This window comes from Sciurus carolinensis, chromosome 1 (genome assembly GCF_902686445.1).
Source record: "Sciurus carolinensis chromosome 1, mSciCar1.2, whole genome shotgun sequence".
NCBI lineage: Eukaryota > Metazoa > Chordata > Mammalia > Rodentia > Sciuridae > Sciurus > Sciurus carolinensis.
In genome coordinates this window covers 1,863,459-1,888,647 of record NC_062213.1, presented here as the reverse complement: position 1 = coordinate 1,888,647, position 25,189 = coordinate 1,863,459, and the positions used below count along the sequence as shown (strand labels likewise).

Sequence of the window (25,189 nt, the reverse complement as noted above, 5' to 3'; positions counted from 1 at the left end):
TTGGGACTGTGTGGAATGTGAAACAAACTGGGGAGAACTGGCATCATAACAGTATCGAGCTTCTAACCCACGAACATGGGTGTCTCCTCATTGTTTTGGATTTTCTTTAATCAGAGCTTTGTTCTTTGCCACGTAGAAACCATTTGATGGGTTCATACCTAAGTATTTTTTCTTTTGTTTTTTGTTTGTTTATTTGCGGGGGAAGGTGCTATTATAAAAGTTGCTTTTTTTAAATTTCAAATTCCATTTGCTCATTGCTCATCTGTAGGAAAGCAAATGGCATCTGCATGTTAGCTGCATCCCTCAGCCTTGCTAGAGGGCTTGTCAGTGATTCTTCACATTCACTGCTGGGAAACTCAGGTCCTGATGCCCCCGTCACCCCAGTGAGGCTGCCAGCACCCGGGTGTCCATGCCCTGTGCTCTCTCCAAGCTGGGTCACCTCTGCCTCCCGTTCCTCTGCTTCACCTGTTACTGTCACTTGAGTTTCTGATTCTAGCACTTTGTGCTGCTTTAGCCCTCCCCACTGTTTTTCTACTGGGGATTGAGCCCAGGGTGGCTCCACCACTGAAACTCATCCCCAGCCCTTTTTATTTTTTATTTTGATAGGGTCTTGCTAAGTTGCCAAGACTGGCCTTGAACTTGTGACCCCTGTGCCTCGGTCTCTGAGCGGCTAGGATCACAGGTGTGGTGCCTGGGCCTGGCTGTTTGGTGGTCCAGTTTGCAGCACATCTTCATTTCTAAACCTCTAGTTGTTGCTCTGCTTCTCTTGCTGTCTTGGTCCTGAGTCAGCAGACTGATCCTGGGTGTTTTCCCCAGACTGCCTGCGTGAAAAGAAGGGCGGAACTCAGAGCCCAGAGGGTCGCCGAGCTGGGGACGCACAGTAGGCAGCACCTTGGCAACCTGGAATGGAGGAGCTGGTGGGAGTAGCATCCACACCTGCTTCTGCTCTTGCCCAGAACAACAGCCTCAGACTAACCTGTTCAGAGACTGTGGCATCTGGGTCTTCAAGTGTGGATCGGGGCGGCGGGAGGGGGAATGAACATCTCGGGGAGCTCACAGAGGGAGCCTTCTCCGTGCACACAGGCATTCCTACAAGATCCAAATATTTTGGAATTAAATTCTATGTTTCGATTAGTTCACCTGTTAAAGAAGAAATTATAAGGGAGGTTTTTAGTTCCTTGAACTGAATGGTCATAAGAATCAGCATGACTTTTGTTCTGAATGAAAATGGCTCTTAAGAAATATACAGACAAAACCTCACATCAGGAAAAAGGGGGACCGTGTGTTCAGATCTGGAGCTAGAGAAGGTCAGAAATAAAGCCCAGGGAAGTTATAAGGAACATACCCCAAACAGACCTGCAAAGCCAACATCCTAACAGAACAGGGAGTCTCTGGCAAGATTGAAAGTGAGGTGTAAAGAGGAAATACGAATAAATAACTGGATGAAAAGGCCAAACCATTCTAACAACCCATTTGTGCTGAATTCGAGCAGTGGGAACATCACCCAAGTGGTCCTAGGCTAGCCACTGTCCAGCACCAGCTCCCACTGGAGGCAGCTGTGTTCTGGGAGGTGAGGCAAACTGTCCCTGGTGTGGTGGCCACAGGATGGTCGGTCAAAACTCATGGGTGACTAATTCTCAATAAGAGGGGTGGCTGGGGAAGAATAGCGGTACTTTGGATTAGGCGAGGGGAGTGAAGGGAGGAGGGCTAGGAGAATGAATGGCACGTTAATACCCTATGTGCACATATGACTGCACAGCCTGCATCGCGTACACCCGAACGAGAAGCCACCCTCTGCTTGTGTATGTGTGTCAGAGTGCCTTCTACTGTCACGTGTGACCAGTTAGACCAACACTACAACCTCACTGCTGAAAATGGAAGCACGCCTCAGCGAAGTCGATTAAACCACCGCAGCGCTCACCGCTGCTCTCCATGGAATGGTTGGCATATGGGATGAAATAGGGTATTTTCTGTAAAATCAATCTCCTGACTTTGACCCAGGAAGTTTCCAAGTTCCCTTCTCATAGCAGAGCACAGCCCGATGCCGATGACCCTGAAAAGGAAACCACAGCGTTTTTAAATCAGTGCAACAATCTCAACAGAACATCAGCCAGACAAAGTTAATAGCATGTTGTGCAGGAGCATGTGGCGGAAGTGGCTGCAGAGGCGCCCTCTGCCTCAAAATAAAAAATAAAAGGAACTGGGGATGTAGCACAGTGGTAAAGTGTTCCTGGGTTCAATCCCCAGTACAGAAGGAAAGAAAGAAAGAAAGAAAGAAAGAAAGAAAGAAAGAAAGAAAGAAAGAGGAAGGAAGGAAGGAAGGAAGGAAGAAAGAAAATCCTCATCTAGGAAAACTATGAAAAAGTTGGGCTATTGGAGAATTCTGCTACTAGAAATTGAAATACTTTTAAAGATCTCAAATGTGAATGGTGATGTTGTCATGCAACAATCAAGGGAAGTACAATAGAAAGACCAGATAAATGCCTAGGAACACCGGGGGATGTAGTGAACAATAAAAGACAAGGGAAGACCCAGGAACACTCCGGAATGCAGGGACCATAGAGAAGGAGTTTCATGTCTCCAGCCAGAGGTCAATGTTTAAGACAATCAGTGTATAGACAAGCGAGTGGCTACACTCATGGGTAAAGGTATCATGCATAAGAATGAAGTAGAGGCTGAACAACAGGAGATGACATGCAAGGATCCTCATAACCTGGTGTGGAGGAAGCCTTCCCAAGTTCAATTCAAAATCCAGAAAAGGGGGCTGGGGATATAGCTCAGTTGGTAGAGTGCTTGCCTCGCAAGCACAAGGCCCTGGGTTCAATCGCCAGAACCGCCAAAAACAAACAACAACAAAATCCAGAAAAGGGTCCTCATAACCTGGGTGTGGAGGAAGGCTTCCCAAGTTCAACTCCAAATTCAGAGAAGACCTGACTACATGAAATCATAAGTACTTCCCATGGAGTTGTGAGTACGCGCCTGTGTGCGCACACACGCAGGGCTATAAGGACTGGGGGGAGGGGGAGGGAAAAGGCAAAAGCTTGATGGAAAATTTGAGCAAAATGCAAAAACAATTAGCAAAAATGATGTGAAATACCACCTAAACATATGAAGAGGTGTCAGAAATGCAAGTACAACGCTCCAGGAGGGTCAGCCCCGCCGCAGAGGGTGCTGTGCAACTGAAGGCATGGCTGGTTCTGGCCCAGGTCAGAGGCCCTCCCACCACTGCCCACAGCTGCAGAACCTAAGTGAAGTGCCTGGGAGCCCTCGGAGGACCACAGCGGGTAACAGTGCCCGGAGAGTGGGAGTAGGCAGACATTCCGAGTGCCACCAGCCAGAGGGGGCCCCCCTTCTAATTTCCTCTAGCATTGCCGCAAGTGGACACAGGGCGTGGACAGAGAGGGTGCCAGGAGTGTCTCTCAGGCCTCTGAGTGATGGGCAGTGGGCAAGGACGTAGAGCATATGCAGAATGGCTCACTGGGTACCGTAGAATTAAAATATGATCTGCAAAATAAATAACAGGAGGAGATTAGAAAGGAAAGCTCCATTTGACCTAAGTCACCTGAGGACAGGCCACAGTGCTTATCCAGGCAGAAGTAGGGAGAAGAGGCACAAAAACCAGAGGAGAGAGCCAAGGCCAGCTGAGTCCAGCTTTCCAGGACGGCTGTCGGGAGGAAGAAAGTCGGGTAGGACAGGCACTGCAGGATACAGTGACTGACAACTGTCCAGTTTTGGAAAAAGCTGAACCCAAGGCCTGTGGATTAGAGGAGCTCTGTGGACCCCAAACAGGATAAACCCAGAGAAACACAGCAGATACACCATGACCAAGCTGCAGGAACAGATCCCTTGTCACAAGCCAGGTCTCACCACGGGAGGCAGGGTCAAGGGTGTGTGCATGTGCTGCAGTCAGAGGGGCATCCGAGTGAGCATGCACGCTGCACAGGGGCCCAGGTCACAGAGGGAATCCAGACTCAGGCCCTGTCCCACCTTGAGGGGACAAAGAGGCTGGATGAGCAAGAGAAACGTGTGACCCGGGGTGCTGGGCTGGAGTCCGAGCAGGGTCGCAGATAGATAGACAGCCGGCCACCAGTGATGGTTTTGAGATTCTATCACTTCGGCGGTGCTTGTGTGAAATGTCAGCTTTCAGAAAATCCACAGAATGATTCTTGTACTGTTTTGTAACTTTTTTTTTTTAATAAATCTGAATTATTTCAAAGTGAAATGTGAAAAATGACCCCCCCAATGGAATATTAGCCTCTGTTCTTCTTTGATAGAAGCAAATTGAGGATCGGCTATCCACCTTTGCTGCACCCCAAACAAGTTGGGTTTTCCTCAGTCACGTTTTGAAAAAACATTGGAGAAGAATGTGTTCGTTTGAAACACGTTTCTTGAGCTGTATCTGTGAGAAGATTGCACTTTTCTTTTTTGTTGTTAAGTTCCACCTTAGTCAGAGAAGGTGCTAAGGAAGGCGATGAGGACTTTGGAGAGGTGATAAAATCTGGACTCCGCGGCCGGAAGCCTGTGCTGGAAGGTCTCGCTCAGCGCCCTGAGCACCTGTGCGCCGTGGGTGTGAATCACCGTCAGCCTGAGGGCCCAGGGCCCCTGGAACAGCCTGTGCTTGATATCACAGCCTGTCCTCCTCATCCCTCAGCCCTGGGCCGCCTTTCCAGGCTCAGGGAACACGGGTCCCGCCTGAGCCTCCCTGGGCCCCACATCACCCGTGGTGTGGATGGGCACCCTGCTCCTCCTCGGGGTCTGTTATGGGAAGAACAGGAGGCGTCAGGGTGGAGGAGGAGGTGGGGGCGGGGTGGTCCCGGGCAGGTGGGAGGCCAGGCCCAGCTGCCCCTCCTGACTCCTCCTGTCCTGTCAGGCAAGGGTCCTCAGGATGCAGACCCAGGTGCAGACAAAGGGACCCAGGAACCAGGAGGACCAGCAAATGGAAAATGGGGGGCTCTAGTCGAGGCTCTTACTTCCTCCCTGCCAGTCCTGACCACCCCATCATGAAAGACCCTCATAGATCTGTGGTTAGCCTGGTGGGCCCAGAGCAAGGGGAGAGGGCTAGGGCAAAGCTGCCCATCAGGGCTGTTTCCTCCAGGGCCACCTGGCCGGGTTGCTGTGTGCACACTGTCCTGTGACCCTGCAGGAAGTGGGGGGCATTATGGTGTCAGCCCGTCCCAGTCGACTCTGGTGTTGAGGGTGGGATGTCCCTGGGGAGCTGTGAGCCGGGGGTGCTCTGACCTGGTAGCCCCCCTCAGACAGCAGCCTGTGACGCAGTGGCTGTGACCACCCAGCACCAGCTTGGCCTGATGGTGGCCATCAACCTCTGGGAGCCCCTGCCAGTGGGGGAGAGCAGGCAGCCTCGGAGCTCAGCACCCCAGCCTCTTCCTGCTCCCCAGGGACTCCTGCTTGGCCGTAGAGAAGACCCAAGGTCCCGGGCCAGCACTCCCCACGTCCTAGCAGACTCACCAGGGCCCCGGCTTGGCCTCTTCCACCCTCCATCTGAAGCCCAGTTCTTGCCGTTGCTGCCCAGAGGGACCATCTGTAAGTCAAGGAGGAGGCAAGGCGGGTGGTCAGAGTTTACAGAGAGCCACAGCTGGGAGCGAGGGGCGGCCTAGCGCAGAGCACCAGGAGGGCTGCAGGGGCCCGGAGAGGCGTCCCTTCTGTTGGGCTCAAGTAGGAAGAGTTTGTATCATCCATCTCTGTTCTGTGGGAAGACTGAAGGGACATGAAGCCCTGTCCTTCTAGACCGGAGGACACATGTCAGTCAGGGTCGATGCCCCACGTGTGGACTGATGAACCTCATGGGCACTGTCTTGCTTTAAGACGATCTCTGAGTGTTCCTCAAGACCAGCGGGTACGGAACTGGCTCCTTATTCCCGAAGGCTCAGACGCCTCCCTGGCCAGGCCGCACCCCAGACCAAGTCAGGGACAGTGGGACAGTCCCCTCTTTCTGATGCTTGGCCTTGGCTAGGCTTAGTGGAGAGGCGCGTTTAAATTCCAGCTGCCAGTCTCCTCTGTACCAATGGCCCTGCGGGCCCCGCGTGGGCTCCAGGGCACCAGCTGGCACTGGGGGCACTGACACCACAGCCCCTCCTCACAGCCTGTCTGCCATCTGTTGGGGACGGCTCTCTCACCCTCTCTGGGCTCTCTTTCCAGGCAGCTCCATTTTCCTGTGGAGGTTCGTCGGGCAGAAGTCACACATGGCCTGAACCGTCCCTGGACCATCCTCTCCTGTCTTTCCTCAGCTCTGCTTGCCCGTCCAGCTCTCTGGGTGTTGGGGTTCTCCTGGCTCTGGCTGGGAGGCAGGATGGCGGGATAAGTGGGCAGGCTGAGGGCTGATGCATGCTGTAATTGTGTCCTGTGGGCCCAGGTCCTGTGGTAGCGAAGGCCCGGCCTCAGGGCAGGCTCTGGGGAGCAGCAGGTGGCTGTGGGGGCCACTCAGCACTGGGAACTCAGCCTCTGAGCTCTGCTCCCCGTCACTGCCATGCTCCCTGGGAGGCCTCGACCTCTGTGACTAGGACCCCTCGGGAGCTGTGCTGTTCCCTGCTGGCTCTTCAGGAGGCCCTGTGAACAGGGTCCTCTTGACACCTCCATCTTGATGGTACACCTGGTTAGGGACTGGCCACACCTGGGGCTGGACGCCCACATGCCCTGGGTTCCACACGACCCCAGTCCCAGGCCAGGCACAGGAGCAGGACTGGAGGGGCTGGGGCTGGAGGGGCTGGGGCTGCAGTCCTTCCTGGTTGACCCCTAGCTCACCCTGTGGCCCCAGCGCCCTCCTGGGCCCTCACCACCTCCAGGCCAGCCTCATTTCTTCCTGGCCCCTGGAGGCTCTGGGCTGTGAGCACCTGGTCCCCTGTGTCCCCAGGTTCAAAACGAGTGGCAGATGTCCCCTGGGACTGCACCCACCACTGCATCTTCAGGATGCCTCCCGAGTGGAATGATCTTCCCTCCAACACGGACTTTGGCACCAAGGCCCTGTGCTGCGCTAACTCCTGTGCAGCAGGGAGCAGCCTGGGGCTCTGCTGTGAGGACCCTCCCTCCTACCCGCCTACCCAGGTCCTTGATGTCTGCACCCCCCATTCCAGCCTGCAGCCTCTGTTTGGACTGGGTGAAGGGACTTGCCCTCCAGGGTGAGGGTCCTTGGGGTGCAGGGTCCAGAACTGCCATCCCCACTCCCTACTTCTTCCTGAGCCAGACGGGTCTTCGTGACAGTCCAGCCCATCCAGGCTGGCAGGTGCCTCAGTATCTCCTTCTGTTCCAGCAGCTCCCATAAGCCACCTGAGGAAGGGCCTCCCTGACCAAGCTGTCATCTTGCCCCCTTTGGGCCAGCAGATGGGCGGCACCTGTGCCTGTCCACGGACCCGGGTTCCACGCCCCACAGCGAGGGCCCGTGGTGGCAGACAGGAACGTGCACACTGGAGGTCCCTGGCTGAACACAGTGTAACTCTTAGTGACTCTAAGAGGAGAGGCAGGAGCCCCTGTGCCCGGTGTCCTCTGTCCAAGGTGCTGACCAGGCCAAGCTCACTTCGCCTTGGCTTGCCCCTCACTTGGCGGCAACACTCTTTGACCTAACAGACAAATGCGCCAGAGATGCTCTCCCGGTGCCCGCAGGGTCAGGCAGACGGAGAGCCGCACCTTGCAAGTTTACGGCCGCACATCTTCCTCCCTGGCACTGAGCCCCTCGAGGCAAGGCGAGTGGGGACCATGGTCTCCTTGCTGCCTCGTTAACACCACAGTCCCTCTGTGTGAGGAAGTGGCTCAGAACCCTCGGTGCATTTGCCACCCCAGCTCAGTGGGTAGAGCACTCTCGGACGGGGTGCCTTCTGGACCAAGGGGCCAGGGCTCCTTCGGCAGCGCTGCTTGTAATTGCTTGTGGGATCACTGTGCTGCCTCCACAGCAGCCCGCACTGGGCACTGCCACCCCATGATATACCAGGGGTATTGAGAAATGCCCACAGAGAAGGCCCAGGGGCACCTGCTGGACAGGCACACTTGGATTCTCTAGTGGTTTACCAGAAAATAGCACTTCGTCCCTCCCCGTGCTCCAGCAAGGCTAGGGGGACTAGAGCTTGCCACTGCACAGTGCCCCTTCCAGGCCACTGCAGGGAGGAGTGTGTGAGTTGGACCATGGAGCAGGGTGTCACTCACCTGCCTTACTCCTGGTACGGCCAGCACCCCAAGCAACAGCTGTCCGGGTGTGCATCAGGAAAGCCGCTCCCACAGGCAACGCTAGTGCCCCATTTGCCGCAGGCATGTGGGAGAGTCCTGTCCTTCAAGAGGGGCTTGTCATCGCAGTGAGGGACGCCCTCCTGTTCCCCTCGCTCACCTGGGTTCCTGGGAATGGAAAGGGGCATTTGGGGACACGGAGTTTCACTGTCCTCCCTTTCCTTAATGATGATACGAAGTCCCTTGCCAATTTTTAATTGGGTGTTTTCTTCATCCTTATTGATCGATAGCAGTCCCTTATATGTCCTGTATGCTGATCTCTTACCAGATGAGTGATGTGGGGACATTTTCTCCCATCCCATGGGCTGACTTTGTAAGATGGCCTTTGGCTGACTGACTCTCTTAGTTTCGATGCTGATACTTTATCAGTGTTCTGGTCTCATCACCCTTCAAGGTCTGCAGTCAGAGTCTTTCTCAGCAGACCTTTCCCCTTAAGGTGGAACAATGACCATTCTCAGGTTCTCCTCGACTGTCTCCAGAGTGGAGGGCTCCCGTCAATATCACCCCATAACAGAGCCCAGCCGAGAAGTTCCACTCACTGCCTTGCAGGACCCTGGAAACAGAGGGTCCCTCTGTGAGGACGATGTTCTCACGCCCTGTGCCAGCTGTCCACCGGTTGTTCTCAGCTCCACTCTCCCCTGCCTTGTTCTGCAGTGGGGTGTGGGAGCCTGGCCTGCCACATCCCCTCCTCCACCAGCCACTGTTGCCTTTGGTTTGTCAGTAGGGGGCGCCACAGGTGGCGGGAAGGCCTTCCTTTCTGGGCCTGGGTCCTCCATGATTGCCAGCACCTTACACCACAGGCTCCTGCTGTCTCCTTAAGCTACCTGCTGCCCACCTGGCTGCTCTGGTGATGTCTCCTGGCCCTGCTGCCTGCCTTCAGAGCCAGACACCAGCTCCAGGGCCCTGGGACAGCTGCGTCCCCTTCGTAGGCTCGCGCCCTGCAGGTTCTCTCTGCAGGAGCTGTGGCAGCTGCACCCACTTGGAAGGCTGCAACCTGGATGTGCCCGGCATCCTCCACCTCAAGCAGCAAGACCATCCGCAGCAAGCTGGGGTCTGCTCCTGCCCCTCCGGGTGGCTGACCATTTCTGCTGTCACCAGCTCTTTTCCTGTGTGGTCTTACTGGTGGGCATGGGCTGAGGGCCTGATGACCCACCCATCACCTCACTCACGCGCCGGGTTTTGTGGTAGAGACATCTGCAATCTCTTCCCTTGTGATTTCCGTGGCCACGTAGGTCATCGACCACAGTCGCCATGTAGTACTGCAGATCTGCAGAAATTCCTCTGCTGAAATCGACCTTCACCCACGAGCCTGGTCTCCTCCAGCCCCTGCTGACCGTCACTTTCCTGGAGTCTCACTCCACTGGTTCCACACACAGGTGAGATTCCGCGTTCACCTCTGCGTGGGATCAAACCCCAGAGCCCTGCCTCCAGGCAGTTCCTCAGCATCCAAGACCCCCCACACGAGACCCCGTGGCTTTAGGAGCTGCGTGCCAGGAAACTGGGAGGAAGGCCAGGGGCCTCCCCTGCTCCAGCGGGGCTTTGCTTAACGGTGACAGAGAAGCCGCAGGGACACAGCAGCACTTGGAGTGGCAGGTGCCCCTCCAGCTCTGACCCGGGGGCTGCTTTCACTGTCCTCAGGAGGTGCCGCAGCTCGTCACCCTAGCAGCAGTGACCTTGAAATTGTGACAGGCATCTGAAGACTGGTCATTCAAATGGGTGTTGTAAATGTGAACAGCCGGCTGTGTCAACTAAAGAATGTCCTGAGATTCTGCAGGAAGGCTCTGGAGGAAGAGAGCAACTGCTTCCCCACACCTGTCTCACCTGTCAGATGTGTCTGTAATTCTGCCTGAGCTGGTGGTGCCAGGACCCAGCGTCCCTCTGTTAAAGCTCCTAAGGGAGCTTCAGGCTGGGCTGTGGCTTGACCTCTGTGCCTACCAGGGACTGCCTGAGACTGTGGCTGTCATCAGGCAGCAGGTCACCTGTGGCTCTTCACCTGCAGGTCCCATAATAGCAGTGGGGTCAAAGGGAAGCATTAGCACCCACTCAAGAGCCGAGCTGGGGAATTGTACAGGGGCTGGTGGAATGCGGAGACCATGCAAACAGGAGGGGCTCTGATGGCACCATGAAGTCCAGAAACACACTCCACCCTCCCCATGAGAGCCCCAGAGCAAGAGAATGATACTGTGGCCTCTCTCCCAAATCTTGTGTGCCCCCAGGCCAAGGAAGCTGCAGACATGCCTTCCCAGCCAGGGCAGGTTCCAACAGCGTCACCTGGATGGCTCTAAACACAAGGGAACAGGCCCCCAGGTGACTGTCCTTGCTGGTGACAGCTGCAGTTACTTTACCATCTGGCTAATGGAAATGTCACGGAGCCCACTGGGGACTGCACAGTGGCCTCTGGCTCCATGTGGCTGAGATCTGCTCGGCCGCTGCCTGCATGGGAGGGGCACATGACTGTGCTCCCCACGTGGAAGCTTGACCTGCCCCTCCTATCAGAGGAAATCCAGAGGCAGCCGGACGGACGGTCTCAGCCAGGTAGATGCAACTCGGTGGTCTGATGGCATGGATGATTGCATCCTGGGGTACACCTGGCACACGGGGCTGCAGTCAGGGTGGACTACACCAGTGTTCCAAACGGAGCCCACTCATGTCCACGGCAGACACACTCAGGAGAGGCCCCACCCGATGGAGGTTCTGCAGGGACTTTGGTGTTGGGTCTTGGGGTCCCAAGTTAGGTGCAGATCCTCAAGGTCATCCTGGAGAAGGCTTGCCTTCCCAAGCAGGGACACCAGAGGGCAGCCTCTTCCAGGAGACAGCCTTAGTGGGTGATCGGCTCAGGAGGCCCCCAAACCCATTAGCCAGAGAATCCAAGTAGGTTGACTCCAATCCAGAATCCCCAGGTCACTGGACTTCCTCGTCACTGGCCTCTTGTGCCTTTAAATGTCGGTGGCCAGGCTGGGCTGGCGAGTTATTTATGGGGAACCATAGCAAGTGTGAGTCACGGCAGGACACGCTCGTCAGTGACCCCTGCCGTTGTTCTCCAGGGCCCGAGTTCCAAAAATATAAAAAGACACCTGTCCTTGCCATCCCGCAACCAGCTGGGGCTGAGCACACTGCTCCTGCTGGGGGATGGGCACACAGGTCCAGGTCACAGTGACAGCTGGCCGCTGTCTGCACTCAGCTGCCTGAGAAATGGTCATGCCCAAAGCCAGAGTGCCCCAGAGTGCACCAACAACACCCATGGCCAGCATGCCCGGGGCTGGAGCCGGGCCGCATGGAGGTCATCTGCGGCAGAGGATGGGAAATGACATCGTGAGCTGACTGCCCTCTGGCAATTATTTCACTCTTTCTGCCACAGCTATACAGTCCAGCAAAGAGCTGTTGATGGAATTCGGGTTTTTAAACAGCAGACTTATGCCAACATGACCCCAGGAGGAGAAAGTAAGCTGGGAGGCCGGAGGTCGAGGCAGCCTAGCCTTGAAAGGTGGGCAGGGGAAATGCATCTGGCCTTCGACGTGCGGCATGCACAGCCAGCACCTCCACAGAGCACAGAAATACCTCCGAACCATCCAGGATGAGCACAGAGAGACGGGGGCCCTGGACCTCCCTGAGCTGGAAGGACAGCCCCTCCGCCCTCCAGGTGGTCTCTAAGGTGCAGAACAGAGTCCACACTGGACTCTCCCCAGGGAGGACCCCAGGTGGGGAAGTGGGGTTTAGCTTGTGATGCCCCAGCCCAGGGGGGCCGGTGACGGAGGCCCAAAACAACCCAGAACATGGGCCACGGTGCTCGGAGGGTCGTCTCGGGCTTATTCCCAAGGATCCTCCTTGCCAGCAAGTACACTCAGTTCTCCCACAGTTGCTGTGTGGCAGCCCATGAGACCTCTGCGAACACTGAATCAGCGAATGCTGGACAGGCAGGATCAGGGTCCTTCCGAGCTCTGACTACATTTCAGTACTGATCAATACACGCCTCATTTCACGTGCATTGTTGTTTAAAGACCTTATCCAGGGCATGTTGTCGCTTCATTCACAGCGAACACAGCGCCTGTCCGAAGCTCACATGATCGCGCCTCTTTCCCTGCACATGGTGGCCCCTTGATTTAGCAACCCTGGACAGAACTGTGTTCAGGCATCCAAACAGTAAAGTTGTCAACAAAAAGCATAAAAATGTGAAAAATGTGGCACCAAATAGGCCATGAAAAGACACTTGTTTGCAGTGTGAGCTGGAGCAAGGAGGGATGTCTTCTGGTGACCTCGGCGGGGAGGCTGCACGTGGGGTGACTCACTCACCTTGCTCCTCCGAGCGTGTCCACGAATGTCACAAAGGTACTGATTTTGGAGTCACAATGAATGTTGGCAAGTAGGAGAATTCACAAACATGGAATCCAGGCAGGGTGCACTTTGCACAGGTCTCGGAAGTGGGCAGAATGGAGCACTGGGTACTTGCAAAAGTGCAAACCAGGTGGCAGTGTGCCCCTGAGGACTGAGACAGTCACATCCAGACCAACAAGCACATCTGGAAAGGCACGGGAACTGCCTTTCCCCAAACTGAAGTCTGAACGTGTTGATTGGACCCCTCCCTGACCATAGTCACTCAGCCACGCCTGCCATCCCTTGTGACCTCCGGGATCAAGAAGCTGGCCAGCATGCTGCCACATGGTCAGCCCCCTTCTAGTTCCTGACCCCAGGGACCTCGTCCTCTACCCCCCCACCCCACCCTGCCACTCTGGTTCTGTATGTGAGCGGGTCTGTGGCTGGGCGCCTGGCTCTATTCTGCCAGCGAGCCATGGACCCATAACAATGCCACCCTGTCTTCCTGCTGCATGGTGATTCTTGATGCCTGACAGCACAAGTCCTGGCTGTCTGTCTTGGCCTTGCTGCTTTCCAGCTGTGGGCCCTCGACCAAGTCAATCCAGCCCTCTGCCAGTTCTCGGTTGTGAACAGGGCAAAGATGGCTTCCCCCACCTGAGGTCGCGAAACACACACAGCAGTGACCACTATATGCAGCGGATATTCTCAGGCCCCACACCGGCCTTCCTTCTCGGGAGTGTTTGGCCATTGCAGATAAACTCTAAGTTTTGGACAAGCTCCCTGGAGGCCTTAAAGACCAGACCTCCTCTGCTGCCCCCAAACACTGAGCCACGTGGGCTGGCAGGGAACCAACAGCAGGAGGCTGTCCTGTCTTAGTGGGGGTTTAGCGGGGCCGTGAGGGGAAATCACAAGGACCCAGGGGTGAGCCCAGCCCAGCCCACCAGTGCCGTGTGCCCCCAGGGGAGGCTCTGTCTGCTCAGGGCCAAGGGGGGCCTCGAGGGGCTTCAACACCATTCCTTGGTCCCTTATGCCTCCCCAAAGTAGAAGTGGGACATTCCGGTCTGCCTAGTGGCATCTCCCAGAGGACCTGTAGGGAAACACAAGGAGACCTGAAGCCATGGTGACCATGGTGATGGCTGGACGGAACACAGGGGGACACGGGGAACACGGGGGACATTTACCAAAGAGCAGAACTTTTTTTTATTAAAAAAAAGCAGAACTTTAACCCTCCTTTCTAGCCATGTCTTCATATTGACCCCCCCAGAGGTCCCTGGCCACCCAGTCCCTGGAGGGCCCCCTCAGGCCTTTGTGCTGGTCTTGCTGTGTCGTGGGGGCTCCACCCTGGGGCCACGCTGCCCAGCCGTGTCTGTGTGTGACCCAGGCCCCTCCAGAGAGGGAGGCGCCAGTGCTCAGGAGACCCAGGAGCAGAGACCCAGGAGCAGGCTCTCGGGTCTCCCCTCAGCGTGGGCCTCCTCCGCCTGACGCCTCCGTCCACAGCTCCCTGTTGGAGGGGCGCATTCCTTCAGGACCGCCTGAGTCCCTGTGGTCTCCCGTTCTCCCTATCTCATTCCCCAATCCGCAAAACTGTGAGAGTCTGCTGGGCACCCCGCAGACCTGAGCTCCAGGGGGCTCTGTCTGGGAGGGGCTTGGGTCCCTGCTCCCAGGAGCAGCCTGACAGCCACGGACATGGGAGGGGAGAGCCCGGCCCAGTGGCCAGGTGGGGAGAGGCGTGAGCACAGGCCCAGCACCCACAGTCAGGCCACCAGCCAGGGTGCCCCTAGGGAGAGGTGGCATCAGGAGTAGACTCCAGTCCCTGCCCCACCCCAGCCTGCTGACTTCAGCGCGGCCCCTGAAGCCTCCCAGGTCATCCCTCGGTGTCCACCTGGCTGGACACTCAGGTGAGTTTTCCCAGAACCCTGCCCTCCTTTACTCGGCCAACATCCTGTGGTTGCTGGCCGGCCCCACCAGCGCCAAGGGAAGGAGCTGCTGAAATTAGGGGGAACCTGGGGACAGCGGCAGAGGAGGCAGAGGCTTTGCAGTGGCCTAGGAATTCTGGAACTTCAGCCAGGAGAGCCATTAGGGAAAACCAGCACAGGCGCACCACACAGCCCCACACACAGACCTTCCTGGCCCGGCCGCTGAAGGCCTCCCTCCCAGCCTCCTTGCCCCACCCCCTCCTCCAGGGTATGCCCAGGGGTCCCACGGTGCCCACTCAGTGACCTGCCCCAAGCTCAGCTTTGGTCCCTGCCCCCCTTTCCTTGCCACCTGCTGAAGGCCTGCCCTGGGTTCAGTGGAGGACTCACCTGAAGACTGCCTGTAGTCCCTCGGGGTCCCTCCTTCCCCATGCAGCAAGGGGCAGACCTGGTGCTCCTTAGCAGGAGCGCCATCCCCTCCCCAATGTGGGCTCTATTTGGAGCTCCTGGTCCTGCCCCAGAGAGTGACCCAGTCTGAGGCTCGTTTCAGATGCTGGACTCAGACTGAGCAGAACTCTGTGTTTTGCCCTCTGAGGATGTTGGGACTGCATACCAGGAGGGAGTCCCCTCCCCAGGAAAGGGACTGCAGCCTGGGGTGGATGCCTCTGAAGGGGCCACCAGTTCTGCCCCAGTGCAGCAAGGGCGCCCTGAGACTGCATGCGGGCAGTCTCCATCCGCCCGTCAGAGCTCCAGGTCCCGTGCACACGCACACGCACGCACGCAGACATGCATGCAGCACAGGGTCTGCAGGGTGAGCACCAGCACCTGCAGCTTCTAACAACTGCTCTATCAGGCGCGAGCCCTGTGTGAGTAGTTCAGGAATGCCCAGCCCAGCCCTGCCCTCCAAAGCAGAGAATCCCTTAAACACCGCCGAGGAGGGAAGCGTGTGTATGATTCGATCCTGAGGCCACTGAAAATAGCGGCCACAGTGTCGGCATAAAAATTCAAAGAAAAGAAACATTCACTTAGTGAGAAGGAGCTCCAGGAACGGATAACAAAGAGGCAACAGTGGGACGGGAAAGAGAGGGAGGCTGTGAGCAGAGGGCCTGGAGAAACGCAGCCCCCATGACAGAGGGAGAGGATGGCGCAGGGAAGCCAGCACATGTTGGCAGCGATGAAGGGTTAAGTCTCACCCAAATCTGTGCACCCAGGGCCACCTCCAAAGCAGCAAGTGCACGTGCATCTTCACCACGAGTCAGCAGCAAGGTCTAACCACTCCCAAGGATCCAGGTGACTCCACCATGGCTGGTGCCCCGCGGTGAATGCCCCACAGGCCCAGCGAGGCCAGCCCGGGAACTTCCCGCACTCAGGCCAGCCACACAGGCCCAAGGCTCTCCCCTACAGCACACGGCAGGGAAGCAGGCGAAGGCCCCAACATGCACGCAGCTGCAGCTGGCAGAGGACAGGAGCAGCAGCCAGAGGACGGGCATAGTGCTCCAGGCACAGCCCGGGGCTGTCGGCAGTAAACCTCCCCCACAGAAAGCAGAGCACCGAGCTGCCTCTCCTACTTGTACAAGACAGCCCAAGTGCAGACACAGGGCATGACAGACTTGGGCACAGGCGCGCTTCTCGCTGGTGCAAATGAAAGAACACGCAGGAGCCCCTCGCCTGATCCCCAGGACCAGCCCCTGCCCCTTCCTGCCCGTGCTCCTTCCCAGCAGCTCCCACCAGGGCAGGAAAGCCCAACCCCAGGAAGCGGGGTTCGGCCCCTCCTTGGCTCAGCCCCCAGATCAGGAACAGGCCTCCTGGCCCTGGTCTTGGCTATGGGCCCTGGAATGGGGCTTGCGGTGGCCCCATGTTGCTGCTGCTCCGGGTGGCCCGTGGCACACTGCCCCAAGCACGAAGGGACAGCATGGCCTGTCTGCAGCAGGCTCTCCCGTCCCTGGCAGGTGCATGTGCCACACTGAAGCAGCTGTACCATTCCGTCTCCAGCACACTCTGTGCCCCTGTAGGAAGGCCCACACACATGCAGGTGCACACACGCACAGACACACACATGCACACGCACACCAGGCCACCATCCCTCTGTCTTGTCCCTACCCATCTCCAGGACCCAAAGCCTAGAACTTAGCCCTCAAAGGATAAGACGAATCTATAAGCATCAAACTGTAGGGCAGCTCCTCAATCCGGGCTTATGTGGGCAGAGTCCTGGGGCAACGCGGCACCTCGAGTCAGGGTTTCTGGGTGCAGGAAGTCCTGGCACAGGCTGGCATTTGGGAACCGAAGCCCTGAGCTAGTGCAGCCCCAGAGCCTGTGAGGAGAGACTGCTCCCACCTGGCCTCCTGCCGCCTGGGCCTCAGGGCCCTCCCCCCACTGCTGTGCAGAGCTCAAGCAGAGCCCTCCGAGGGGTTCTGTCCAGCTCACTTCCACTCACCAGCGGGCATCCATACTCTCCTGTGAAGGGCAGTTGCCAGCTGGGACCCAGGGCCCAGGAAGGAGGACCCTGACCCCAAGCACACAGGCAGGAGGTGTCAGCACCAGGGGCCCAGTGTGGGGAGGGCAAGGGTGGTGGGGTAGGATGAGGCCAAGTCTGGGGGACTTGGAAAAATTCAGGGGAGGGACCTAAGGGGAGCTGCTAACCCCCTGCTCCCGCACTCCCCACCACTTCCCAGCTCCCTGCTGGACCAGCAACTGCCAGTCTCAAGCAGGAGACAGAGTCTGGGCTTTGGGACCAGCCCCACCTCCTGAGCACATCACCCCTGAGCTGGGTGTGCCCTACCCGGCTCAGAACCAGGCTCTCTGCTGGTATCGCACAGCAAGGAGGCAGGAGAGAACTCGGTTCAGGCAGCCCTGCACTTGCTGCAAATCAGTGAAGACTTCACATCTCAAAGTCCTACTTCCAAATGTGCTTCTAGGTATAAAGTGGGCATGAGAAGTCCTAGAACAGGGCATGACTGGGTACAAAGGAGGGGGAGGTAGAGATGGTCTCCCAGCACCAGTGGCAACAGAGACAGCAGGGAGGGTGGCAGCTTCCTCCAGGGCAGGGAGACCACTCCTGAGTGGGGCGGCAGAGATGCCCAAAGCTCTGTGAGGCTGCGGGAATCCTGGTCCCAGTGAAGACGCCCAAGGAGAACCGTGGAGAAGTCTCACTCTGCAGGTGCTGCTGATGTCCCGAGAAGGAAGCATCCTGACTGAACACTGGCTGGCAGAATGTGGCAGTGGCGTAGAACACGTCACACGTGCCAAGGTGGCTGGCAAAGCACTTCACTGTACAGCTCTTCATCAGCAGAGGAAATACATGGCTATGTCAACAGATGACGAGGGGGTTTTCTTTTAAATCCATCAGCCATTCCTAATTTTAAAAATCTACTTGAAATATGAATCAATAGTCTAAGTTAAACACAGAGAGATTTGCGAGCACAGCAGCAAACACAGCTCCTGGTGTGCATCAAAGCCTCCCACGAAGGGACACCCAGGGCCTGGTCCTCATTCAGCCCAGCTCTGCAAAGCAGTGTGGCCCAGGCAATGACATGGAAGCCGAAGAGCAGGAGGACAGACCTGCTCATCAGCAGGTGCCGTGAGCTCCCGAAAACCTAAGAGATGCAGCTGGTAGGGCATCCAGGGCTGCAGGGCTCAGGGACAGGGGCTCTCCTTCCCACAACAGGGGTGTCACCGCACCTACTTTGACCACCCAGACACCCTCTGCGCAGTCTGGACAGCTCCCGCTCCCCCACCATAGAATTTGGGGACTTCATTCTGCAGCCCTTCAGCACCTAGCATTAGGCCACGTGACTTGGAACAGGTAGGGTGGAGCCAGGCCAGCTGGACACTGCATCCCACCTCCAGATAGGAAGCTCTGCCCAGCCCAGCACAGGCAGACTGTTGGGTGGACACTAGAGAGGACAGTGCGTGCAGACTGCATCAGTCAGACAAGGAACACCGTGTGATGTTCCTGCGCTTCATCTCCAGACCCATCTTTCCACCAGGCAGGGACTCCACATCTGGGTCCACACAGCACTCCACAGCTTCCAACCGAGGACGAGAGATGCAGTGACAAAGCTTCTAGCCAGACCTCGGTGCTGACCACCCACCGACACAGGCTGCTGCCAAAATGGCCTTCAACCCTGCTCATGTGGCCTCCCCGCCTCTTGCCGCTGGCCCCGCCACCACTTATGGCATCAGATGCCACCGGTGCCTCTACGCACCGTCATCCCTCAGGTCTCCGCCCCCCGGAGCACTTCCCTGGAAGCAGGGTGCCTATCGGGGCCCTTCAGTCCTCTCCTCTCTCCCCACCTGCTCAGGGTGCCCCATCCTGGGTTAAGGGGGGTCCCAGGCCCTGTTTTGATATGTCTGTGAGATTCCCTCTGGGCAAGGTGGGTTTAGGATCCTGGAAAGGCTAAGCCCAGAGACTCAAGTTGCCTGCCCTGCCACCTGCTCCCCTAAGACAAGCAGTGCCCCTCATTCCCCTGCTTGATGGGGTGGGACACTTAGAAAAAGATGTCCCTAAGAGAGTCAAAATAGCTGCTTCCCACACCAAAACAACCAGTTAAAAGCGAAGGAAAGGGGGACATGCCATTTACGAAACCAGGGAAATCACCCAGCAACAGTGTGCCGAGAGGGATGCCAGGCCCAGGGACAGGGACATGCAGTCCAGCAGAGGGAGGCTATTCAGGAGCCAGCAGGAAGGTGCCCAAGGAAGACGCCAACTCCCAGGTGATTCCGTCTGATGGGCACTCTGGGCCTGCACAGTCACCTATCAGAATAAGGCAAGAGAGCCGCAGCAGGATTGGTTGTGAGGGCACCAGCCTTCACAGTGGCTGAGAGGCCACGCACGCTGCCACAGCCGGAAGAGCACAGCAACGGTGAGAGGTCCCCACGGGTGGCGGGTCAGAAGCACCCTGATGTATGTGGGGTGCATTTTCACAGAGACAACCTTTTAAGTCATCGGGGAAAGATGGATCATTTAATAATTGGCACTAATAAAAAGTGTCCATTTGGGAGAATACTCACCCTTCTCCCACAACATAAACAAACTCGCATGGACTGAACGTCTGAACGGAGCAACCAGATCTGCAAACCCACTAGAACGTCTAGACACTGTGTGCATCGGGGTAGAGGAGTCCTGAGATGCGCAGCCCTGAACCCACACAAGAGTGACGAGACGTCACACGACAACCTCTGAGCACAGAGGACAGTCAGGACGGTGGACACAACAACGCACCCGGGGTCACGCACCAACAGCCCAGGGAGAGGTGCAGCCCATACACAAGAGCCAAGGCCAGAGCAGGACGGGCAAGGATGTGACCAGACTGCACAGGAGAATCACAGCGGTTAACCAGCAGGAGTTCTGTGGCTGCACCCACACTCGCTAAGTGGATCACATGAGGTTCTTGCTGTCCACTGGAAGGGTAGAAATGGCCGAAGTTGGTTAGCCCCCCAACAGAGAGGGCGGAGCACCGGCTTCCCCCCAGCCTTGCTGGAGTGCCGATTTCCTGGTAAGATTTCCTCTCTGGCTCGGCTTCCGACTTCTGGGACTCAATCCTATAGACGTGGTCCCTTGGCCCACAGGGCTGTGAGGACACAGATGACCCCTCAGAGTTGCTGAGGACCGAAAGCTGCAAACAAGCCCCAACGCCCAGCAATAAGGAAGCCTCAATAAACACAGGCACCACACAATCCCGGAAAACTAAGCAGAGGTTGGCAACAAAAAGTCGCCATCGATGCACTGACGTGGAAAGGGGCCGTGGGAGTTGCTCAGTAGAGGACCCAGTGGCGTCCCAGAGGGCCAGCACTGTGCCCACGGAGGGAGGCTCCTCAGGGCAGGGGAGCTCCGCCCTTCAGGAGTCAGAAGGGGAGCTTGCTGCCCCTCCCTCAAGAGCTCCCACAGGTGGGAATGGGAGGCTCCCTTCTAATTTTACATCTTCAAGGAGGTGAGAATTTCACTCTTTTGTTTTTAAATGCTCTCAAACAATAAATGCAGCACACAGAGACCTGCAAGAAGGAGATGGCTGCCCAGTGCCCCCGCAGCTCCAGGCTTCCTCAGGGGCTCCCACCACCCAGCTCCAGGGCTTCACCTGCTCTAGCCACCTGCCCTGGATACCAAGGTTTTCTGCACATCCTCCCTCTGCACCAGCTGGGTCCCCAGCACCCACAGAACACCAGGAACCTGAGGGGGCCGTACACTTGACTGAAGCGGGGGAGGCAGCGTGGAGTCCGACATAGGGCTGCAGAGCAGAATTCAAGTAGAAAAGGAGATGATTCTCTAGGGCAAGTCCTCCGGCTGTGCCCACAGCACGGAGCCAGCGTCACCTTCCAGCAGGCCCGGAGCCCTGCCACACCTCAGGTCCTCTCCATCACCCCTGCAGGGCCTCTGGGAGCAACAAGGCCAGATCTCACAGGAGCCACTTCCATCTCTGAGGAATCCAGGACCCCGCATGACAGCAAGCCTGGGTCAGTGACGATGGCACAAGGAAGCACTGGCCAAAGCCCAGACCCCAGAGGAGCACCAGGTGGTAAGCCTGAGCCATGAGATGGGCCCCACGGAGCATCTGGCATGGTGGTCAAAGGGACCGGAGGCTGGGTTGGGCTGCGGGACGGAATCTTGAGGGCCGAAGTTGGCATGGAAGAACCAGGAGGGCAGCCCAAGTTACTTGGGTGGGTCTCCCTGTCCCTCAAGGAGCCAGCCCACAGGGGTTCAGCCTCCTCACGCCCTGGCCACAGGGACTGGCCCCTGGACCCCGTCCATGCTCAATTCCAACTGAGGGTAGGGTGGGCTCAGACACCCAGCGAAGGCTCACACGGGCCTGCAGCTGCCCCAGGGGCTCAGGAGTCCCAGAGCCTGATCATCCAGGGACCCAGAAAGAGGGGCTGGGAACGAGGGGGTGTGAGTGTGAAAGCACACCTGTCTGCAAATGTCACACAGGACACAGCACCAAGGGAGGTGTGGACACAGGGCATGCCCGTGTGAGTGTGCACTGGGACAGACTGCGCTGTGTCGTGGCATGTTTCAGTGCCTGTGTGACCAGACACCTGTGGCAAGTGGGGTGAGCACAGGAGTGTGCACGGTGTGTGTGTCTGGCAGCGTGGGGAGACCCGTGCAGGCTGGCCATGTGGGTGCACACTGCTGTGTGTGCACACTGAGCTGCAGTGTGTACGCCTCTGGTATCTGTGGGGGTGCACCAAGGATCCCACAGTTCACCCTCTGCCCACCCTGTGACCCTATTCATCCCGACCCTCAGCCCCCGACCCCCACTGCTCCTGATCGTCACTAGGCCCAAGCAGCCCCCACTCAGGGCAACTTTAGGCAGCCAGCACACCCACCCACCACCCCAAGCCCTGCAGTGACATCACCGGTGACAGATGCCCCCACCTGACTGATATCTCAGCCCCTCCATGTTCTCTGTCAGGACCCTGCCCGCCAATCACACCCAGGCTCAGACCCGAGCCTCAGGACTCAGAAGTGACTTTATTTCGCTATAGAAGATGCCCTTCAGGCCAGGCTGTTGGGCTGCGCCTGGCTTGGCCTCACTTCCCCTAGGGGACCTTGGGGTCCCAGCTCCTGCCCTCACCCCCAGTCCCCAGCCTCCTGCACAGCCACCTGGTGTCCTGGAGAAATCCGGTTGCCCAGGACACGGAGCTGGTGAAGAGGCAGGAGGTCTCGCGTCTAGGGAGGGTGAGAGCCACAGACCACAGCACTGGCCCAATGGTGTCCCCGCCTCAGTCAGACCAGCCTGGGGTGAGGCAGTGCTGACCGGGCTCAGGGGAACAAGCTCAGAAGCCCTGCGGGAAGGAGGGGCCTCAGGGCCCAGCCCAGAGGAGGGCAGGCCCCAGGCTGAGCAGGAGACCCCCGGCCAGGGTCCAGGGGCTTTGCCCCGTGGCAGCCGCCAGGTTGCACAAGTCCTTGTCACAGCACTCCACGTCGACTCTTAAGATCCCAGAGTTAATGAACCCCATGAGATAGTCTGAGAAAAAGTGCCGCTTAACGAAGTCACAGGAGGAGGCACACATCTTGTTCACGGAGTGATCCTTCCTGCCTGCAGAGAGAAGGGACCTGGGACTGGAGCTCCACCTGGACCTTCCGCTTTGTCCCCAGGACCTTCCAGGTCAGTCTGGGGCCAGGGCCACACAGGTGAGGCCTTCAACCCACTGAAGCTGGGAACTATGGAGAAAGGGGTCCTAAGGAGCCAGGGAGGGAAAAGCTGGCCAGTGTCCTGCCCTCAAACCTCTCCCCAGAGTCTGGCCTTCAGCAACCTCGCCCCCACCCTGGTCCCAACTTACTGCTGCTGGGGTCAGTGATCCGGACGCTCGCACACACAGTGTCTGACGGCTGGCACTGCTTCGGGGTGCAATGGCTGGAGTTGGTGGTCAGGGTGCAGTCCTGGCACCACAGGCCATGAGCTGGGCAGAGCATAAGGCCGGGATGACCAGAGGAACGGGGGGCCTGACCAGCCAGGTCCTGCTCTCCCTCCATCCCCCCAAGGCTGCAGGCCCTTCTGGTAGAACCACGCCCACAGAGGTAGCTCCAGCTCCCACTGGACAGCAATGAGCAGGCCACACCCCGTGTCCTGCACACTCCTGCCCCGCTTCACACACAGCCCCAGAGCTGGGTGGGTCCCAAGCTATTAAGGCCCTAACAGGACTCGGTGTATAGCCTGATGGGGCTCTGAGAAGAGACGACGTGTGAGACCCGCGAAGACTGGGAAGTAAGGGGTGTCCACGCAAGACCAGCCACCCGGGGAAGGGTGCTCCGTGCGTCTGGCGCTGGGAGAGACCCGCGTGGCTGTCGCCAAGCGGCAAGGGCCGGCTGGGGTCGCGGGCCCGTCGGAGCATTCGGATATTTCGGGCGCCCTGCCCCTGCCCCACGGGCCCCCGACTCACCCGGCACGGGGCACAGCAGCAAGGCCAGCAGCGCCAGGCCCAGGCTCCTCATGGCTGCGGGCAGCATGCTCCGGGCGGGCCTCGTGGAGGCGCGGGGGCTACGGGCGGGGGTCCTCTGGGGCGCAGGCCTGGCGGGGAGAAGCCTGGGTCAGGAGACCCAGCCCTCGACTGGGCGCAGGAACCCTCCCGTTTTCTGGCTTCAGGACGCGACCTCCTCCCAGAAATCCAAAGCCGGGGTCGGCTAGGAGCTCGCAGAGCCCCACCCCCCAGCCCATCCCCCGGCGCGTCCACCATCACGGCATCCCCGCCAGGGAGAAAAGGTCTGCGCTCTCCGGCGAGGTGACCACCCAGGCTGCCCCCACCCCGCGCCCGGCACCTGCAGCGGGGTACGGGGGGCGTCTTCTCCTCCCTGGGGAGCTGTCGGTGCGTCGGGTCAGGAACGACAGGAGGAGGTGGGAGCGGACCGTACCTGCCGATGGGGGAGGGGTGTGCGCCGCGTCCCCACCCCTACCCCTGGGCTGGGGGGCCGGGAACCCCGCGCCTAGTCCCCTCCCCCGGCTCCCGCGCGCGCGCCTTGGCGCTCACCGCGGATCAGGGCGTCGAGCGCGGGCCTCGGGGTCGGGGGGCGCACTCACATCCCTGGGGTGTCCGCACTCCGGGATCGGGCGGCGTGCGCGGCGCGGGGAGTGGTGCCCTTCGGTCTCCCTGCGGACCGGAACCCGGGCGCAGCCTCGTCTTTCGGGGAACGCAGCCGCAGACGCGGACCCCGCGCGAGGGGCGGGGCGGAGCCGGGGCGGGGGCCGCGCGGGGGGCGGGGGCGGCGGGGAGACGCGCGGGGCGGGGGGCGCCTGGGGCTCGCGGCCCCGCGGCAGGTCGCTGGCCGGGACCCGCCCGCGCCCTCTCGCCCGCGCGCGTCCGGGCGCGCGTCCTCTCAGGTTCTGCTCCCTCCGCCGCGGCCCCGGGCACCTCCCCCACCTCCTCCTCCACTCCCCCTACCCAGGCGTGGGCAGGATCCCTTCCCCCTCTGCCTGGCTGAGATCCCCTTGGAAATTCTCGAAGAACGTTGACTGCGAAAGGAAGCAAAACGCACAAAGACGCAGAGAGGGAGGGAGGTAACAGCTGCGGTGCTCCGGGCAGGTTCCTGCTCACCGACCGCCCGGCTGGACTCCCAGCCTTGGGGCCCCTCCCTCCCAACCTCGTCCTGGTTTCCTATTGCTCCAGGCAGTTCTACTCCTGAGCATCCGCGACGACCCCCCACCCAACCCGGCCGAGCCCCAGGGACTTCTGTCACCACTACACACACCCACATCCGGAAGGCAAGAATCCTGGCGAGGCACCCGACCACTTTATCGGCTTTCTTTTGTGCCTGGAATCGGTTTCTCCTGGGCACTGGGTAAGCCACAAGCTACCGTCGGCCCTTCTACACCTGCCTTCATTCATTTGACTAGAAAAAGTGCCACTGTTCTAGCGCTGCTGTCGGCGCTGGAAACGCTGTGAGAAGGTAGAGGTAGGTTTCTGTCCTCCTGAGTCTTACCTTAGACAAATGATTGTTACTAGTACTGTCTTCAAGATGTGACCAGCTGAGTCAACATTTATTGAGCACGTACTACGTCTCTCTGTTCTAGACACTTCATGTATGTTATTCAGTACAATCTGACAGTGATCCTACTCTGCGGGATTGTAATCATTTCCATCATACCTGCACAGAGGTTGAGCTCCCAGCTCAGGGTCACACAGTTGACCCGGTGACACGGCCAGTACTGGGCAGCAGCAGCTGTACAGCTCACTGCTCCTCCTCTGTGTAGCTTTGGAGGAGTGTGGGCAAAGAAGAGGTGAACCTTGAGAGAGAGCTTCTCTGA

The 25,189-nt window shown here is 58.4% G+C and overlaps 1 protein-coding gene across 4 annotated transcripts; it reads right to left on the bottom strand.

The window, feature by feature from the left end:
- Positions 1–21,906: 21,906 nt before the first annotated feature.
- Positions 21,907–24,306, bottom strand: Ly6h (lymphocyte antigen 6 family member H). 4 transcript variants are annotated; one of them, XM_047566160.1, is made up of 5 exons: positions 23,966–24,306; positions 23,707–23,747; positions 23,331–23,458; positions 22,731–22,850; positions 21,907–22,486 (listed from the first exon to the last, which is right to left on the bottom strand). In XM_047566160.1, exons 3-5 carry the CDS (start codon positions 23,395–23,397, stop codon positions 22,251–22,253), a joined length of 423 nt encoding a protein of 140 aa, XP_047422116.1. In that variant the 5' UTR covers positions 23,398–23,458; positions 23,707–23,747; positions 23,966–24,306; the 3' UTR covers positions 21,907–22,250. The 4 variants fall into 4 exon arrangements, with proteins under 4 accessions (XP_047422116.1, XP_047422094.1, XP_047422108.1 ...); XM_047566138.1 differs by having other exon boundaries at positions 23,707–23,799; positions 23,966–23,983; XM_047566152.1 differs by lacking the exon at positions 23,707–23,747 and having other exon boundaries at positions 23,916–24,305.
- Positions 24,307–25,189: the final 883 nt, after the last annotated feature.